At 44.3% G+C, this 20,724-nt stretch overlaps 1 protein-coding gene across 7 annotated transcripts in view; it reads left to right on the top strand.

Moving 5' to 3' along the window:
* The first annotated feature begins 1,447 nt into the window (after positions 1-1,447).
* LOC106571249 (AT-rich interactive domain-containing protein 1B) overlaps positions 1,448-20,724 on the top strand; it is an 88,314-nt gene continuing 69,037 nt past the window's right edge. For 2 of the 7 annotated variants that reach the window (XM_014144056.2, XM_014144054.2), the window contains exons 1-3: positions 1,449-3,067; positions 8,176-8,379; positions 15,200-15,349. In XM_014144056.2, coding sequence (XP_013999531.2) covers positions 1,781-3,067; positions 8,176-8,379; positions 15,200-15,349 — 1,641 coding nt within the window. In that variant the 5' untranslated portion in view covers positions 1,449-1,780. Of the gene's footprint in view, positions 3,068-8,175; positions 8,380-15,199; positions 15,350-20,724 lie in introns of all 7 variants that reach the window. The other 5 variants (XM_014144059.2, XM_014144057.2, XM_045695617.1 and 2 more) reach the window with 4 other exon arrangements.

The following is a 20,724-nucleotide window of genomic DNA, read 5'->3' as shown; positions in this document are numbered from 1 at the left end:
TGTGAAGTACACTTAACATTGACGTGTACTTCATGTGTATGTAGATGTGATTGCAAAACCCTTAAGAATCTCCTTCTCACAGGCCAACACACTGGCCTGTACAGAGAATGCATGCTTCAGACACAACCATAATTTACGCTACGATCTGGCTTTGTTATTGGAAAGCCGGTCATAGACATTCTATACATTACCATTTTATATCTAATTCTATGCTGTCTGAACTCTCATAGCTTCACCAATGCATTGCGATTTGAGAAAAGTAATTGTGATTCCTTCTTATATACCTCCATCCACAAGGTCTTTGGCATCAACCTTGCTACCAGCTGCTTGAGAAGAGGCCTTTGGTTGCTTACCTTTATCCAATGAAAAAAATGATGCACGAACTTGGATTGCAAATACAGTATAGCATTTTTTTTATTCTACTGTCATCGAAGACTATGAAATGGCTAACTGGAACGGGTCAGTCTTCAAGACACATTTGGGAATACAGTCACTCTCATGCACTGCATATTGGGTCACTTGAAGCCATCCTACTAGTAAACAAATCAATTGTCATATTGTTATTTACTCAACCCTGAAATTGAAAGCATGATGGTTTGACAAGTGTCTGTATAACAAGGTGTGCTGATTGCAAGCGTGTCCCAAATTGCTCTCTATATAGTCCACTACTTTTGACCAGAGCCCTATGGGTAGTGCACTATGAAGGTAATAGGCTTGCAAACGCTGTGTTGGAGCAGTATTATTCCTTCCCTGTAAAAAAAGAAAGAAAAGGTCTGTGGTGTCAGTGTGTTCCTGTGGAGCTGTACTGTGCTGCTTTCTGTGGGTTTTCACTGACCCACTTTCCCTGCTTCACTTGACTGGGCTGCTGCTGCCATTTCTGTGGGAGGTCTCAGACGATTTCCCCCTTGAACAGGTCCCTCAAGTGAGTCAATCCCTCAACATCACACAGACTAACATATTCAGGAAGAGAAGCAGCTAATGGGGATCCTAATCAAATAAAAACATATTTGCTCATGTATATTCACTCTCATTTAGGTCTAAGTGGAAACACACAGACATTCTCATATGGCCTGTTTATATTTTTCTTTCAATTCTTGTTACTTTAATAATAACAGAAGAGCATAGAGAAGAATGAGTACATGTACAGTATACAGTCAACAATTTCCACACATATGATGGGTGAATGGGGTGAATGAATTCAATCAGACAAGTAGATTAGGCATAGTAAAGAAAGCAAGGAAAACAATAGCACCATTCATCGCAAAAGTAGGCCCTCGAACACTATTTCCAATCTAGGCATACAAATGTTCCCTTTCAGCCTGGTTTGCTATGAACATGCAAATACTTTTTTGTTGTTGTATGTGATAAACAGTGATATTTATTTATTTGGGCTCAGGTGCCACTACTCAGAATAATCTCGCCCCGCCCCGACCAGGAAACCGTCAGCCATTCAGCCCTCTAGATCGCTGAGAAATAAACTATCGATTCTCAACGCTCGCTGTTGCCATGCTGGGCTAAATGGTCTTTGGAGAGAAAAGGCATTTGCCTGTATACGGGTTAAACATGGAAGTAAAAAAGTTTCATGCTCGTCTTTATCAAAACTTTCAACATGAGCTCGCTCTAACATAGATGGTATTTATGCTCATATTCGACACTGTTTGCGCTCTTTTTCATTTCCCGCTAACGTCAGCTAGCTGGCATCTTTTCGTGTTCTGCTTTTCTTCTATATGTTTAGCTTGTTAGCTCGACTGGATTTTCTGCCTGAGATGTGGACTTGATCATGGCCGCACAAGTGGCAACAGCCCCAACATCAAATGGTAAGAAAAGGTCGAGTTTAACTAGCAGCGTGAGTCAAGATTTTAAATCTGCCAAATCTGGAGTAGTTGGTGGAGCTGTACTTGGGGTAGGAAACGGGACTATCGTTCATGCTATTAATGTAGAACGCAATCACCATGAATTGAACCCAAACAGAGCTCGAGTTTTTCCTGTAAACAACAATTCGAGTCAACGTGAGAAGGAAAGTGGAGATTCTAGATCGGAGTCTTTTTCGACTTCAAATTGTAACATGAGTTCGGGAAGCATGGAGACGGGAACGCTTGTCAGTCATAAAGTGAAAAATGTTGGTGTCGGAGATCCTCCTCCATCGCATCACCACACACCTCCACAGCAACAGTCGCAACAGCCATTCAATCAATTCATTCAGCACCAACAACGCCAAATTCACAACAGCCAGCAGTCGATACATGGAGAAAGTGGAAACCGCCAACATGGAGGAAAAGAGAACGTTGTTTTAGGGAATCAAGTGGAACGCCATCAGCAGCAACAAATGCTAAATAAAAGTGAGGAGGAGGACCAACCGAGCAAAACGGAGGACCGGATTAACAGCAGGTACGACCATGCCAGTTTGGGACCACCAACTAATAACATCAACCCGTCCCAAAGTGGGAACAGCTCAGTTTCGGAGTTAAATAGTTATTATGGAAAGGGAAGAGGAGGGCCTTGCTTTGATCAACATGGCGGACAACAAAGCCCAGGGTCTGGGATAATGCATTCGGTACAACAGAACAATATGGATCAACTTCAACAAAACTCCCACGAAGGATACCAAAACAACCCGTACAATCACTACCCGAACTACCGACCTGGCTACGGTAACAGTGGCTATGGGATGATGAGTCCCTCTCGGCACGGGAACAACATGATGGGCCCAATCAGCAACACGGCTGCTGCTAATCATAGCAGAGCTGCCATGGCTGCTGCCTCTTCTTCTGGTGGTGCTAATATTGGAGGGTTTCACAGATTTCCAGGGCAAAGTCAGCAGCATCCGTCGGGGGCTACCCCGACTCTAAACCAGTTACTGACATCCCCGAGCCCTATGATGCGGGGATATGGCAGTGGCTATCAAGATTACACTAATCCTTCTGCTCAACAACAACAATCAAGCATGGGGCTGACTAAAGACTTGAGCTCCCAATACGGTTCAACAACTCATAGTTGGGGAGGACAAGAAAGAAATCACCCTGTCATGAGCCCTGGAAACAACGGACAAGGAAGCGGCAGATCACAGGTAAATGATGAACTCATATTTGTCACTTTTTACTAGTTGGCCGAACTATAACTAAGCTTTCCAGGCGGCTTGGCTAGTTAATTTAGCTATGGACAGACACGTTAGCTATGCTAATGTATTAGCTAGCCAGCATCGCTAGGATAGCTTTTGTACATTCTACTGTTTTTAGAATAAATAAACATGCACACGGAGAACACCCAAATGGTCATTTTCTGAATTCAGTATGCTTGTGGGCAGCTAACTAACTTAGTTAACTATTCTGTTATGGTTGATTTGAAGTTGGCATTTCAATTTCTGTCCAAGGTGACTTCTGGTTGAGGATCCCAGACCTTACAGTTAGCTTGCTTGCTAGTCTCTTAAGTCTAGTTAAGTTAGTCTGTTCTCCAACATTTCAAACTTTAGCTACAGTACTGTACCATGTAAACGGATGCATACCCATGCTGATAAATTGCAAATGTTGTAGTAAATTTAACTTGTGGACTTGCTTGACTTGCCTAGTTAAATAAAGGTTAAATAAAAAAAACGTTAAAAAAACGTTAGACTGGGGTGCGAAAACTATCGACCTTCCTAGCTAGCACATGATCTGTGCAACTGCTGAGATATTGAAGTATCCGTTTCATATCTCAAAACGCGCATGTACTTTTATTCAACAAATCAGAATTCTTACTAGTTAACACTAACATTCGTTTGTTGATATCCAGCTAGCTAGATATCATACACTCCAATTGTTATCTGCTATTGCTAGCTAGCTATAGCATAGCCTGCTAACGTTAGCCTTGCCACACCAATTTGAAGGCCTCGCGTTGGCCAAGTAGCTAGATGTGCTCCTCAGAACGTCTTATGAATATTATTTCAATTTATTTAAACATGGAAATTCCATTGAGACCTAGGCCTCTTTTACAAGGAAGCTCAGCACACGATCATACAAATTCACAATATGTACAAGCAATTGAAGAAAATGAACATATGAAAAACAAACGCATTACTCACTAATAAAAGTCATCAACCAGCCTTCTGAACTGCCCTAGTGGCGCCAAAACATCAAACTTAAGCGTTCTGGACATCATTCCGCAAAACAACTACCCACAGATCTACCTAACTCGGTGGAAACCTGAAGGGATCTCCAGTTAGCCATCCATGTAATCAGGTCTGGTGATTTGTGTGTATGTCTGTCATTTAGCAACGAAGTAAGGTATGGCAGACATTTGCACAAGGGCTTTATAAACAAACAGACAGTAGTGCATTGATCTAGAATATTTGAGAGGGCCAGCCTACTTTCTGATACAGAATGCAGTGACTTGTACTGAACCTATGTCCCCAGTAAAGTGTAGTGGGCTATGATAAACTGCTTCCAGTGGCAGCTGCATTCATATAGATGATATTGCCATAGTCTAAATAAAGCCAGAATGAATGTCAACTGGATGATTGGGTTTCTGCTATTTAACAAAATGCATGCCCTGTTCTTATACAGAAGCCTATTTTAATTCTTAACTCATCAGTATGCTTTTTGAAATAGCTTTCCATCAGTCCAGAGACCTAGATATTTATAAGTGGCGACACAATCAATATGGGCTCGATCCAATGTACATTTGTATTTATTAGGGATCCCCATTGCAGCAGCTACTCTTCCTGGGGTCCAAAGATATTAAGGCACTTACATTACGTATAAAACAGTACATCATATAACATTATTACACCACTACATATCTACAATACTAAATGTCTAATACCAACATACAACAATATTACAATGTACTTTTGTGTAGATTGCATGTGCTAGCGCTTGTTTGCGTATGGATACATCAGATACATTTGTAAGCTTTTTGGGAAATAACATGTACATACTTTTAGCTGCATTATAAGTACCAATTTCAGTTCAAGGGCTTTCTACAATGCAAAAAGGCAGATTGTAGTTGAGAGAGAGCCTTGTCAACAGAAAGGCCACCAGAATACACAACAGTATCCTACGCATACAATGGGAAGTCACAATTTCTTAGACAAACCAATATTGCTAGGTGCCAAAGAATGAGCTGGTGCTAGTAGCTGTCCATGTTCCAGTGAAATGTGTTGCAATCAATTGTTTGACTGGACGGTTAGTGGGCTGCTACGCATACTCTTCTGAAATGAGTTTATGAAACATCCACCGTGTAGGCCGACCAAAACTATTGTACAGAGGGACAGGCCTGGTAAGGGCTGGTGTCCATCTTGCATATTTAGCACATTTGCGCTAAATATGACCGCTACCTCCTAATTGACCTAATCTTGCATCTGATTGGTTCTTACCACCTGCCTATCAAGGACTTGGGGGGGGGAGGAGGAATCAGGACTGTGTTCTGTTTCCATGTGTAATGGTATCTCTGACACTCGTGGCTTGACCTCTTTTATCTAGTGATGTGATCCTGGTTTTTGACATGAAGGCCATTATGTGGTCTCCCCTTCATTATGTGGTCTGCCTTCACACATGCAAATTAGCCATGTGCCCGATCCCACAATCAGCCAGCTAAATACCTCAGCTGGAAAACACTCTCTCTTCAGGCCTGCACTGTGATAACTTACCAAGAAGTGCCTGGTTTGAAAGCATTGACGTCTTTTGTAAATGTGAGCATGTTGTGGACGGACCCCTCCATTAGACAGGCTTTCTTTCTGAAAGTGTTTAACAGCCACTCTAGTCTCTATTGTAGCTTAATTTCCCCACGGCTAAGCCCCCCACAGTGTTTAAAGATGCGCAAACTGCTGCACTACACAAAATATGGACTTTTCAGATGGAAGTTTATTCTTGTATTCACTAGCTAATTCCTGCTGTCTCCAGCATGCTCTGAGATTCTGTTACTGACAAGCCTATAATAAACATTTCTGCTTTGAAAGTCGATGATTATCTTCACTGAGGTATTGTAATTGAGTCTTAAATTAGGCTTTTTAAAAGAGGACATGTCCTGTTTTTCTGCAGCTCTCCCTCATTCTGGCTTTGAGCACACGGACCTTGGCGCATCAGAAGCACTATGAAGGGAGTGATGCTGGCTTTGGTCTGACATTCTTGCCATCAAAGCTCTAGTTTTATTACATTTTGACAAGTGGATATGTTTACGTTGTAGATGCAGTGTGTGGATATAGCCAGATGATGTGGTAAATTCTGTGGTTTGCCTGTGATGTGCAGGATGGTTCTATTCAAGTCTGGACGTCAGTGAGTCTGGACGTCCACTTCATTGTGGGTTGGAGACGGTTCGTCCTGTGCTCTTTGGTTACCCGTAGTGTAGGGTTACAGACAAACCTGAGATTGTGTTTTAGGAACTCAACCCAGGCATATGTGCTGGGTTTCTCTTCATAGTTTACTCCTCCCTCTCCAGATGCAGGTTTGATGTCTCCTCCCCACCCTCTTGTGATGTGAATTGAACACATGGCACTGGGATTCAGTATTTAATCTGTCCTGAATGGCACTCTATTTCATATACAGTGCTCTACTTTTGACCAGGACCCATATGTTTCTGGTCAAAAGTAGTGCACTATAAAGGGAATAGGGTGCCATTTAGGATGCAATCCTTTTATTTTGCTGATTTGTAGGTAGGATTTCCCCATCTGAATGGCCTCATTCACATTGACAGCAAGCCCTCGTTTGGTAGATTAGCCTACAGCAGACAGAAGTGTTTAGCTGGCAGAAATTGAGTGCTTTTTGCTCACTGGACTCCTAATACAGGGAAAATACGAAAACAAGCTTGACCTATTTGTGTTTAAAAAAAAAATCCCATCATTCTTTGCTCTGCAGCTATATTCTCCAGTCTTTCATTTGTGGGGTGAGACTTTATCAAAATAATGGACCTACAACGCCTTCATGTGTGGTGTTTACGAACGGATTGAAACCAGTTACAGGTCATAAAATGGAGTAAGAACAACACAAAATTGAATGTTTACTGCTGGTACCTGAAAAGCATTCTTGTGTTTTCGACCTCATTAGACGAAGTGTTGTGTGTGTATTTAGTTCAGAAAGTGTAGTGTTTGGGATTTAAGTAGCTTTTTCTCTATCTGATGATCTAGTCGTTTTTTTTGTAGTGCGACGGTTTTCTTTTAAGACTGTTAGTCATTTGAGTTTACCATGCTGGATTCTGGCAAGTGTAAAATAAAAATATTGCTTTGTTTCTGTCTTTGAACAAAGTTGATTAATTCAAATTAGGCGTACTGCCAGATGTACAATACTTCTACAAAGGATTGTTGGTACAGCATCCTCCAATTTGCTTTCATTGATCATAATCCCATCTGAGCTACAGCGAAAACATTTGAATCGTTTTTATTCTGGATAACCTACCCTTAACTGTCATTTAGTGAGCGTGTGTTAAAATCGCAGGGTGCCCAGGCATGACTGCTGACACCCAGACTGTTCGTTTAAAGTGGCCCCTTGGGCTTTCTCGATTGCTCACATTTTCTTTAAGTGCTGCTTCAATTGGCCTGAATTTAGCAGTGACATGAGAAGATTAGTTTGAATTGCTCTCACTCTTTTTTGGCACAGCCTGCCGAGCCTCTGGAGAATAACCTGACTCCTAAAGCACTTGACGGCACATTATCCCGGATATCTTTGCCAACCCCTGGACCTGACTACGAACCTCAGGCTATTTAATAGGGCTCCGGTGGAGTGATGGAGAAATCTGATGTATTGAAACCTATAAAAACTACTTTTGTAATTTGCAAGACATGGGGAATCGGCCTACATCAATTCTAGCCCGCTGTCATATACTGGAATTTGAGTAGTGGTAGTCAGAATTGGACCATGTCACTATCGTTTTCTTACTAGTTTTTCTCTTAGTCTAGGTTAGACTCTAGATATATTTTTAGACCTTTATTTAACTAGGCAAGTCAGTTAGGAAGAAATTCTTATTTACATTGATGGCCTAGAAGCAGTGGGTTAGCTGGGGGCAGAACGACAGATTTTTAACTTGTCGGCTCGGGGATTTGATCTTGCAACCTTTCGGTTACGAGTCCAACGCTCTAACCACTAGGGTACCTGCCGCGAATGAGAAGGAAGGGGCCTTTGACCTTGCAAGCTGTTGGTTGTATTCTAAAATGTCTAAAGCATAGTAAGCCCAAATCTTGTGCTAACTCCTCCCATCTCTCTCTGTTAGGTGCCACCAATAGACGCCATGGCGATGAAGCGCTCTCAGCTCTACGGCATGGGCAACAACCCTTACTCCCAGCAACAGCAGGGCGGGGGCGGCTCCTACCCTGGCCAACCATACGGATCACCTTCTCCTCACCGCTACCCAATGGGAATGCCTGGGAGGGCTCAGATGGGCGTGAGTGGAATGCAGTATCCTCAACAGCAGCAGGTATGCTCTCCATTTTAGGCTAGTCGTCAACCACTGCCTAAATGTCTGCCATTGCAATATAGGCTACTTCTCTACAGACTACTGTCAGCATTCAGGAGCTAGCACATGACGTACTCACTTTTACAATGAACCGCATTGGGATGCCCTTTCACCAGTTACACCAGTGACTGGAAGGCAGAGGGCTCTTCAGAGCTGTGTGGGTTTTGAATGACAATCACCTTGCAGGTTAAAGAAAGTGTTGGCCTGTTGTCCCATCACGCAGAAGGCATGGGTCTGTCGGTGTGCCTGCCTGTCCGTGGTTGCATCCCAGGTGGCACCCTGTTCATTGTGGACCGGGTTGAAAGTAGTGCACTATATAGGGAATAGGTTGTGTCACAACCCCTGTGTGGGTGGCGGGGCTCTGACTGAGTGTAGGGATCTGTTGACATGCAGCATGGCTGGCAGAGCAATGTGGGCCAGGCTGGGCTGAGTCAGTCTATTCTGGTTAGAGTCAGACTGCACTGCTGCTATATTTAGCCCCCGGACAGAATGTTGGACTTGGCTCTTAACGCTCCTCCAGGGATGGCCTGGCAGTGGCCCTCACATGGGACCAGGCTGCTGACGTAGCATGATGTATGATGGTCCTAAATGAGGACTAAAGTCGGCCTCACCAGTAGTATTTGTGTACTGTTCTCGCTCGCTCTCTTACTTATGTATATATATTACACACACACACTGTTTGTTTTGCTGATTAAAGTCAATTCCCTGGGCTTTGCTGCTGTTCTGTTTCACAGTTGGCCCTCTTTCATTCCAGCTGTTATCCTTCCAGTGACAGGTGCTGAAAAAAAGTATGGAAACCCTTGTTGATATGAATAGATAACAGCTTTCTATGCCCTCCACTTTGGCATGGGCCATGCATGACACACACACTAGGAATTGTTCTGCAGTTGTAATCTTGTCATATACCAATGTCATATTGATACTGCCTTTGTGGCACTGGATACGTGTCTGTTAAATCACCTAAATGTAAATATTCACAACACCAGCTTTGAAAATAGCAGGAATTGCGTTGCCCAAAGAAAACGTCATCTCTACGATGGTAGAAAACCACTATCACATCATTGCATCATTACATCATTAGAAATCGGCAGCATTTTCCAGTTTGACCCTAGGGCTCTATGTGTTAGTGTCAGCTCTGCTTGCTTTTCCGTCTTGGAGAGAGACGGAGCATGTAATGACTTTTATCAGCGCCGGGCCCCAGATGGCCCCTTCTCCATTACCTCATGGATTCCACCTGAAATTGGATGCTTCAACTATTCAGATACCACCGGGGCCCCGCTTTGCTATTTTATATTGATTGTGTTCCCCGCACCCTCCCTCCGAGGGTGGGGGGGATGGCCGGCCAGCACGGAGAGAAGAGATGCAGCAGAGAAGACAAGCCCGTATTAGAGATGTCATTCAGAGATCAACCTTAATATTTCAAGATAATTAGGAATGGATTTTCCTCAGTCTACTATACAGGCTGGCTTCCCTTCTTGCTATGTCTTCCTTCACATCCTGCTGTCTTTGGTCTGGTGTCAACTGTCCTAAATGGCACCCTATTCCCTCTATAGTGCACTCTATTAATCAGGGCTCTGTAAAGGGAATGTGGTGCCATTTGGGATATTCCCCTAGTGTCATCGGTCCCTGATTCAAAACTTTAATATCTTATGCTAACCAAATTTCTATCAGCATGTTAAATGTGCAACCAGAGGGAGAAAAAAAACTCTGGACCACCTTTACTCCACACACAGACGCATTCAAAGCTCTCCCTCCATTTGGCAAATCTGACCATAAATCTATCCTCCTGATTCCTGCTTACAAGCAAAAATGAAAGCAGGAAGCACCAGTGACTAGATCAATAAAAAAGTGGTCAGATAAAGCAGATGCTAGGCTACAGGACTGTTTTGCTAGCACAGACTGGAACATGTTCCGGGATTCTTCCGATGGCATTGAGGAGTACACCACATCAGTCATTGGCTTCATCAATAAGTGCATTGACGATGTCGTCCCCACAGTGACCGTATGTACATACCCAAATCAGAAGCCATGGGTTACAAGAAACATCCGCACCGAGCTAAAGGCTAGAGCTGCCGCTTTCAAGGAGCGGGACTCTAACCCGAAAGCTTATAAGAAATCCCGCTATGCCCTCCGGCGAACCATTTAATGGGCAATACAGGACTAAGATCGAATCGTACTATACTGGCTCCGATGCTCGTCAGATGTGGCAGGGCTTGCAAACCATTAGACTACAAAGGGAAGCACAGCCGAGAGCTGTCCATTTGACACAATACTACCAGACGACCTAAACTACTATTATGCTCGCTTCAAGGCAAATAACACTGAAACATGCATGAGAGCACCAGCTGTTCCAGAAGACAGGGATCACGCTCTCTGCAGCCGATGTGAGTAAGACCTTTAAACTGGTTAACATTCACAAGGCCGCAGGGCCAGACAGATTACCAGGATGTGTACTGCGAGCATGCGCTGACCAACTGGCAAGTGTCTTCACTGACATTTTCAACTTCTCCCTGTCCGAGTCTGTAATACCAACATGTTTTAAGCAGACCACCATAGTGCCTGTGCCCAAGAACACCAAGGTAACCTGCCTAGATGACTACTGACCTTAGTACTCACGTCTGTAGTCATGAAATGCTTTGTAAATCTGGTCATGTCTCACATCAACACCATTATCCCAGAAACCCTAGACCCTCTCCAGTTTGCATACCGCCCCAACAGATCCACAGATGATGCAATTTCTCTTGCACTCCGCACTGCCCTTTCCCACCTGGACAAAAGGAACACCTATGTGAGAATGCAATTCATTGACTAGAGATCAGCGTTCAACACCATAGTGCCCTCAAAGCTCCTCAATAAGCTAAGGACCCTGGATCTCAACACCTCCCTCTGCAACTGGATCCTGGACTTCCTGGCGGGCTGCCCCAGGTGGTAAAGGTAGGTAACAACACATCCGCCACGCTGATCCTCAACACGGGCTCCTCGGGGTGCGTGCTCAGTCCACTCCTGTACTCTCATGACTGCACAGCCAGGCATGACTCCAACATCATTAAGTTTGCCGATGACACAACAGTGGTAAGCCTGATCACCGACAACAGCGAGACAGCCTATAGGGAGGAGGTCAGGGCCATGTGGTGCCAGGACAACAAGCTCTCCCTCAACGTGATCATAACAAAGGAGATGATTGCGGACTACAGGAAAAAGAGGACCGAGCACACCCCCATTCTCATCGACAGGGCTGCAGTGGAACAGGTTGAGAGCTTCAAGTTCCTTGGTGTCCACATCACCAGCAACCTAACATGGTCCAAGCACACTGACAGTCGTGAAGAGGGCATGACAAAGCCTATTCCAGATTTGGAATGGGTCCTCAGATCCTCAAAAGGTTCTACAGCTGCACCATCGAGAGCATCCAGACTTGTTGCATCACTGCCTGGTATGGCAACTGCTTGGCCTCCTACCGCAAGGCACTACAGAGAGTAGTGCGAACAGCCCAGTACATTACTGGGGCCAAGCTCCCTGCCATCCAGGACCTCTATACCAGGCGGTATCAGAGGAAGTCCCTAAAAATTGTCAGACTCTAGCCACCCTAGTCATAGACTGTTCAGTCTGCTACTGCACAGCAAGCGGTACCGGAGCGCCAAGTCTAGGTCCTAGAGGCTTCTAAACAGCTTCTACCCCCAAGCCATAAGACTCCTGAACAGCTAATCAAATGGCTACCCCTCTTTTACACTGCTGCTACTCTGTTGTTATCTATGCATAGTCACTTTAATAACTCTACCTACATGTACATGTTATCTCAACTAACTGTTGCCCCTGCACATTGACTCTGTACCGGTACCCCCTGTATATAGCCTCCACATTGACTCTGTACCGGTACCCCCTGTATATAGCCTCCACATTGACTCTCTACCGGTACCCCCCTGTATATAGCCTCCACATTGACTCTCTACCGGTACCCCCCTGTATATAGCCTCCACATTGACTCTGTACCGGTACCCCCCTGTATATAGCCTCCACATTGACTCTGTACCGGTACCCCCCTGTATATAGCCTCCACATTGACTCTGTACCGGTACCCCCCTGTATATAGCCTCCACATTGACTCTGTACCGGTACCCCCTGTATATAGCCTCCACATTGACTCTGTACCGGTACCCCCCTGTATATAGCCTCCACATTGACTCTGTACCGGTACCCCCCCTGTATATAGCCTCCACATTGACTCTGTACCGGTACCCCCCTGTATATAGCCTCCACATTGACTCTGTACCGGTACCCCCCCTGTATATAGCCTCCACATTGACTCTGTACCGGTACCCCCCTGTATATAGCCTCCACATTGACTCTGTACCGGTACCCCCCTGTATATAGCCTCCACATTGACTCTGTACCGGTACCCCCCTGTATATAGCCTCCACATTGACTCTGTACCGGTACCCCCCTGTATATAGCCTCCACATTGACTCTGTACCGGTACCCCCTGTATATAGCCTCCACATTGACTCTGTACCGGTACCCCCCTGTATATAGCCTCCACATTGACTCTGTACCGGTACCCCCTGTATATAGCCTCCACATTGACTCTGTACCGGTACCCCCTGTATATAGCCTCCACATTGACTCTGTACCGGTACCCCCTGTATATAGCCTCCACATTGACTCTGTACCGGTACCCCCTGTATATAGCCTCCACATTGACTCTGTACTGGTACCCCCTGTATATAGCCTCCACATTGACTCTGTACCGGTACCCCCTGTATATAGCCTCCACATTGACTCTGTACCGGTACCCCCTGTATATAGCCTCCACATTGACTCTGTACCGGTACCCCCTGTATATTGTCTTTATTGTTATTTTACTGCTGCTCTTTAATTACTTTTTTTTCGAATTCTTATCTGTATTTATTTTTTTAACCCCATTGTTGGTTAGGGGCTCGTAAGTAAGCATTTCACTGTAAGGTCTACACCTGTTGTATTTGGCACATGTGACTAATAAAATGATTTCTGGAGGTCTGAAAGCGTCTGGCCTATGAAACCTATTACAGCCCATACAAACCTAATGATTAGGAGGCCGTGCCGCATCTTCCAAAAGATTCGTTATCATGCACACTAGCTGAGACGTCTTTGAGATTGTGACGTATTTGCATTACCCTGTGTCCTGCCTGGCATTGTACTATCTCAGTAACCAACACCTCATTTAATCAAAGGTCTTACTAGTGCCAACCCTCAGTTTTTTTGGTATCTGTCAGTTTGTTCTTAGTAAATGAGTCACACTGCGCTGACTGACAATGGCAGCACCTGATTGGGTCTAAGCCTGCTGAAGTGATAGCAGGACATATTGATCACAGTATTTATCTGATGGGACTTTACAGGAGGCAGTTAATGCAGACTGGTTCTGGCAGAGAGCGGGGGTTGCGTTACAATAAAATGTGCAACTGTTTGACACTTTCCTTCATGGATTTTAAATAAAATAGCTGGTATAAGAACATTTTGGAGTTCCCCTCTAGCCCATCACTACACCAATCCAAAGCTTTTCTGTTTGTGGGGTAGTGAAGGAGAGAACACACACTCACCACTGCTGCTGGTGGTACGTCCTTCAGATGCTCTTGGCCTGGCCCGGAAATGGGCTCAGGAGAGGGGCTGAGAGGCAGAGAGCTATGGGAGGTTGAGTTAGACTCCCAGACATCACTGTCTCAGTTCCACAGTGATGAGCTCATGTGGAAAAACAGCCTCGACGCCCCCCAGGCTTCAGAAGCTGACGGCTTGTTGGGTGATGAGCATTGCACACAGCTATTGGATTGTAAAACTGCTCAGCGCTGCACTCCCATATGGGCCTCCATGTTTCTGCTTTTATGTCCCAAATGGCACCCTATTCCCCATGTAGTGCCCTACTTTAGGTATAGGCTGCCATTTTGAGCTGCAGACAGAAATAACCCAGCCATTATCATAGATTGCTCTTAGGTTTCATAGATATCTGATGTTTCATAGAATGACCAGGCTAGTGTTGTTGTGCTTGGCTTTTGAATCGTTGAATCATTGAGGGGGAGGACCCTTCACCAACAGGGGAATGCTGAACTCTGCCTCTGTTGCAGAAACCTTATGATCGATCCTGTTATGTTTCCAGATTTCTCGATGGTGTACTCTACAATAGGTATCAGTCTGTTCTATAGACCGCCGGTGGTGTGTATTTTGTTCTACACTTAGAAACACGGCCAGTAAGTGACTCCAGGTGAGGCAGAGAGGGGGATGAGCCAATAACAGCTGTTCCCCAAAACGCCTTACGTAAGACTGTTACAAACAGCTTGGATGAATGGAGGAGGAGGAGAGCAGCTGGGGCTGTATTCCAAATGGCACACTATGGGCTCTGGTCAAAAATGGTGCACTATATAGGGAATAGGGTACCCTTTGGGCCACGGCGGCTGTGTGTATTATTGATGTCAACACAATGTTAATGTATTGAGGCTGGAGAGGTGAGAAACCCTCCAGGGTCCTGTTCATCACTTCTCACTGCCATTAGTCAACCCCAGTACAGAGCATGGTAAACAACCTAGCAGGCAGTGGAGTGGAAATGACTTGGGCTATACTGCATCACGTTCATTGGGAGTTTAGTCAAATTCACTTCTGTATTTGAATGGGGATTTTTTTTAATTGTATGCTGATATGTCTTGGTGAACTAAAGGCCAGTGGTCTATCCTTTACGTCTTGCAGAGCTGTGGGTATTGACAGTGAGCTTTTAGAGAGTATTGACCCTATCATATCTCACGTCTCCTTTACTGTCTCTCAGCAGATGGCAGCTCAGTATAGGCAGCAGCAGGGGGGCATGGGGGGGTACTGCCAGCCACAAGGCCAGCCCCCGTACTCCAGCCCTCCCCAGCAGCAGCCTGCAGCCCCCACACAGCCCCCCTACATGCAGACACGTCCACCGCCACAGCAGGTAAGACTACAACCCCTACAATGCCCCGCGTGTAATGAAGTTGACTAGCCAATTGGCAGGACTTAGGTTAGACTTCTGACCTTTCTGAACGATGCACTCATTGGCTAGTTCATGTCCATGAGTGTAATCAAAGCAGTGTTTACTCCATAAGCATACTAACGCACACACACACACACACACACACACGTTGATTTCATCATGGAGAGACGGGTTTACTGGGATTATAGCCATTAGAACAGAGGCCACACAGGTCCATCTTCATTTTAAAAACTTAATGAGCAATACATTAAAAACCAATTCTGTGCTGTAGTGTTCCCCAGAGATTAGAGTGATCTGTTCTCTGTTCCATCTGCACTCCCCGTCCCCTCTCTCTCAGCCTGCGTCCCAAATGGCACCCTAGTCCCACTACTTTTGACAAGGACAGCCTCTGGCTGTTTGAGTCAGCCATTTTGGATGCTCATATTTGTAGGCGTGAGGCAGCGGGTCAGCTGCAGTCATTTTTTATTCAGCTAGCAGAGAGTTACCTGCAGGGGGTCTTTTGGTGAAGGCAAAACCCTGACCCTTTGTGTAATACCTGGGGTTCCTTTGGTTCTTAGAGAGAAGGAAACACAGCAAAAGAAAAGCGAGGTTAACAGTGGTGCTACCTGGCTGGAACAATGACAAATTGACTGAGTAAAATCCAGTTTCCAGTAGGGGTGGGAATTGCCAGGTACCCCAAGTTAATGATAGTTTCACAATACTTAGGCGCTGATACGATATGTATTGTGATTCTATATGTTTTGAGATTCGATACTGTTTTTTTTTATTGCGTTTCGATGTTTCCAACATATTGCTCACCATATGTCTGCTGCAGAGGGACAAGAGTCATGGGACATGATCAGTCATGGAAATAAAGTGCTGAAATCAAAAGTTTCTGTTTATCCCCACACACTAACTGTATTTAAAAAATGTCTTAGATGATGACAAGACTGATAGGGGGGGGAAAAACATTTTCAAATTCTGCCCCTGCCACGTGTCCGCTCCCACTGTTTTTGACAGGGAGGATAGGGGAAATAAAGGGGTGGATTTAGACTGCTACCCTTGTGCTTGCTACAGCTCCTGCTAGCACCGAACACCCAAGATGGCCACCACTGTGCTTGTCAGACCAGTGTTTCCTGTGAAACTGGGTGTTGTAATGATGAAGCACAGCTGCCAACAACACAGAGCGTGAACTCTCAGTCGGGGGGCCACTGAACAAGACAAGGCGTCGCTTCTAAGTTCACCCCCTTTAGGGATGCAAACAGTGTTCCACTTGACAGAAACCACAATCAGAGAGTCCAGACCTTGTGGGAGAGACGGCGAGCCTGGCAGTCTACTGAGCTCTGTGTTGCCCCCTGCTACTCCGTCTCTCTCCTCTGTCCCAGCGGCCTTAGTAAGCTTTGTGTGTGTCGTCTTGGCGAGACAATGAGCCAGCGTACACCACGGGAAACGTGCGTGTGTGTGATACAGTGAAGCCTGGAGAAAGAAAAGACGATATCGAAGCTCCCTCCTGGACATGGGTTTTCATTGATTCTGTGTGTCCCATATGACACCCTATACAGAGCAGGGCTCTAGTCAGAAGTAGTGCACTATGTAGGGTAGGGATCATCAACTAGATTCAGCCTCTGGACGATTTTCTTATAATTTTTTTCTTGAGTGGATGGTCTGGGGCCGGAGCATAATTCTAAATAATTTGTAGACTTTAGATTGACCGCAAGAGGTCCAAACCGATATAACATTTGACTAAAACACAATTTCAAACCTCGCTTATGTGACTAGGACGGGTTGTTACTATGACTAGGACGGGTTGTTACTAGGACGGGTTGTTACTAGGACGGGTTGTTACTAGGACGGGTTGTTACTATGGCAGGTTGTTAATATGACTAGGACGGGTTGTTACTATGACTAGGACGGGTTGTTACTAGGACGGGTTGTTACTATGACTAGGACGGGTTGTTACTATGACGGGTTGTTACTATGACTAGGACGGGTTGTGACTAGGACGGGTTGTTACTATGACTAGGATGGGTTGTGACTAGGACGAGTTGTTACTATGACTAGGACGGGTTGTGACTGTGACTAGGACGGGTTGTGACTATGACTAGGACGGGTTGTGACTAGGACGGGTTGTGACTATGACTAGGACGGGTTGTGACTATGACTAGGACGGGTTGTGACTAGGACGGGTTGTTACTGTGACTAGGATTGTGCCTTTGGCTTCTGGACAACAAAAGAAAGTTGACATGAAACCATTAGAACAGGAGAGAAATGGCATAGTGGTTAGGGCTGGGCGATATATCCGATTTAATTCAAATGTATGTTTTTGTGCGGTATTCCAAATGCCTATATCGCGGAATCAAGTTTTTTTGTTGTTGTATTTCTTAGTTTTTATGAGCGTTTGTCCACTTGTTCTCATGTTGTGTTTTTGGTATCGTTTGCTCCTTCTGTGCTGGGCACCTTCCCATTTACACCAGAGATCTGTATATAATGACGAGATGCTCATGTCTCTGCCCTAACAATGGGAGTTGTTGTCCCAAAGACGGGAAGACAGGCTTCAAGCTTCAGTTTAAAAATAAGCACATAGAAATGCATTGGGCTTATTTTGGACACATTTTGGCGAGAGTGTAAGCTCTCGCTTTGCCACTTTCTCCCAAGCCCCTCCCCCTACCACTCACAACAAAGATGAGATCACTTCTTCCTCTGACAAGTGGTTTCAAGACATTATTTTACTGGAATAGAGGAGTTAACCTTTCCAACCATACCCTGTTTCAACTCCTCAAATTTCAAGGAGAGCAGACACTACTAAAATGGATGTACCAATGAAAATTCATTCTTGAAAATGCTCAGTTCATTGTGCGTCCATTATGGTACCACGTATTGCTAGCAGCATTTTAGTCAGATAAAGATTGTTATACTAGCTGTTTAGTCTGTTTTTTAACTGTGCAATAAGTATCCAACTATTATCAAAGGAATCGGCAACTCATTCTGAGAAATAAGTCAGGCCACTTGATTTCAACGTCTGAACAAAGTGGACAGGCTAGCATGCAGTTCAAACTGAGACGGACAGAAGGGTGTGTTCATAACAATTCAACTGTTTTGCCTTATTAGCTGAATTCAGAGCTAGTGAAATTATACCTAGATCCAAGTTGGCTAAACTAGAAATATAGACATGAGCTGGCTACGAACTAGCACGTGGGCCTTTGCTTGAGAGATTGAGACCGGTGTTTGTTTTCTATAATACCTGCTACATTATTAGTGAATGAGCATTATGCATGGTTCTGGTTACATTTGTAACAAAAAAGGGCATTTTTTTAAAAGACGGAACTGAAAGCCAGATCAGTAATTATTGCACAAAAAAGTATTTTATGGTTGTGGAAGGCATATTCAGCCTCGGTATAATTACACAAACTCTGAATTCATTCAATTATTGCTGACTGTTTTAAATGCAGTGGATTTGACCTTTAATCGTTCAACAATGCTTATTTAGTGACAGCATTTAAAAAAAAATTGAGATGTGTGTGTATATATTTTGAATTGCCCATAAGTTAGAAAGAAAATGTAAATGTGAGTTTTTGGCCATATCGCTCAGCCCTAATAGTGGGGGGTCCAATAGGCCCTCAGCCCTAATAGTGGGGGTCATCCAGGATAATTAAGCTTCTTAAATTTTTTTTGCTGTGGATTGTTTCAAATTGCATTCTCGTAGGTCTTATGCCTATTTGGAAAGCCCGCAGTTTGGGCAGCGCGCGTGGCAATAGGCCTAGCTGATTCAGTTGTGGCTGTCAGTAAAAAGCATCTAAAATATGTGTGAAGATGTGTCTTGAGAATAATAATTTAAAATGTTGAGACGAGAAGAAAGGGAGGGGTGTGGTAAAGATATGAGTCTCTCTCCAGAATTTCTCAGCTGTCTCTTGCCCATTCATTGTGTGAATTGTTTGCGATTTTTATTAATTCCTCATTACATATGTCATCAGTAGTAAATGTATTCCCCGTCATTTGGATACATTCATTTATGTTAATGCCTGTATTAATTAGTCAATTACAGTTCTCATTCTTGGAGTGGAAATGTTTGCAGATTTCACAACCTGCTACAGTTGTGACACAGTTTTGGTTAATTTCATAACCATTTATGAGATCAACAAAAAACTGTCATTGTCTTTTGTTTGGAGTGCTCCATGTGAGCAGTGAGCACTTATCTGGTTTCTATGTCCTGAAGATGTTGAGGGAGCGCGCGTGCCTGAGAATGCATAGAAGTACCTGGTCTGCTCTGCGGAAATGTAGGAAAGTGTGTGGATAATGTTAAAACTATAGTTCCTCACAGTAAGCTATTTGAAAAATCTTCCCAACAATCTCCCCCTCGACAATCACCAATCCTCGGGGTGAAAGAGCTGCATTGACCTATAGGCTTTGAGTTCCATGCGCTCATTTCTTTAGCTGCCAATGGATCATGGTGTATCAATGCATATGGCAGAGGCAGGTGATATTGCCTTAGTTGATTTTTACCTTTTTATTTTAATTAAGATTTTTTGGATTAAACATTTTTCCCCACCAAAATGCAGATATGAAAATCATAACTACGCTTTCCCAACTTGAAAGTCACGCGCTCCCTTTAAAGTATTTTTAAATAATTGCCTCCATGTTTCCATGGTGGGATTTTGTCTATAGGCTACTTTGAAGCAAGGTAAAACATGTCTCCATAATATGAAATAAAATATTCAGGTTTTAAACAATTTAGTTTGTTTTCAAAATGCATACTACCTCCAGCTCACATTGTAAAGTGGTGAGTGAGGCACTGACAGCCTGTTGCCTGCACTTGAATGGGAGAGTCAGCTTCAATTACCAGTTGAGGAATAAAAATTGTAGCTCTTTTTAATCGTGCACCAAAACAGTTTTTAACACGTGATTGTATTTAGAATTGTTGCGCAATGAATGGCCTTCTAAAAGCCCGTTTTACTCCAGCAGCAACCAGGCGAGGAGCTGCAGCAGAAATCACGCTCAAAATAGGCTCTGTACGCGTGTGATAAATCAGATGCATGATGATCTGTACGCGTGTGATAAATCAGATGCATGATGATCTGTACGCGTGTGATAAATCGGATGCATGATGATCTGTACGCGTGTGATAAATCGGATGCATGATGATCTGTACGCGTGTGATAAATCGGATGCATGATGATCTGTACGCGTGTGATAAATCGGATGCATGATGATCTGTACGCGTGTGATAAATCGGATGCATGATGATCTGTACGCGTGTGATAAATCGGATGCATGATGATCTGTACGCGTGTGATAAATCGGATGCATGATGATCTGTACGCGTGTGATAAATCGGATGCATGATGATCTGTACGCGTGTG

The sequence above is a fragment of the Salmo salar genome, chromosome ssa15, assembly GCF_905237065.1.
Source record: "Salmo salar chromosome ssa15, Ssal_v3.1, whole genome shotgun sequence".
Lineage (NCBI taxonomy): Eukaryota > Metazoa > Chordata > Actinopteri > Salmoniformes > Salmonidae > Salmo > Salmo salar.
This window is presented reverse-complemented; position numbering and strand designations above follow the sequence as displayed.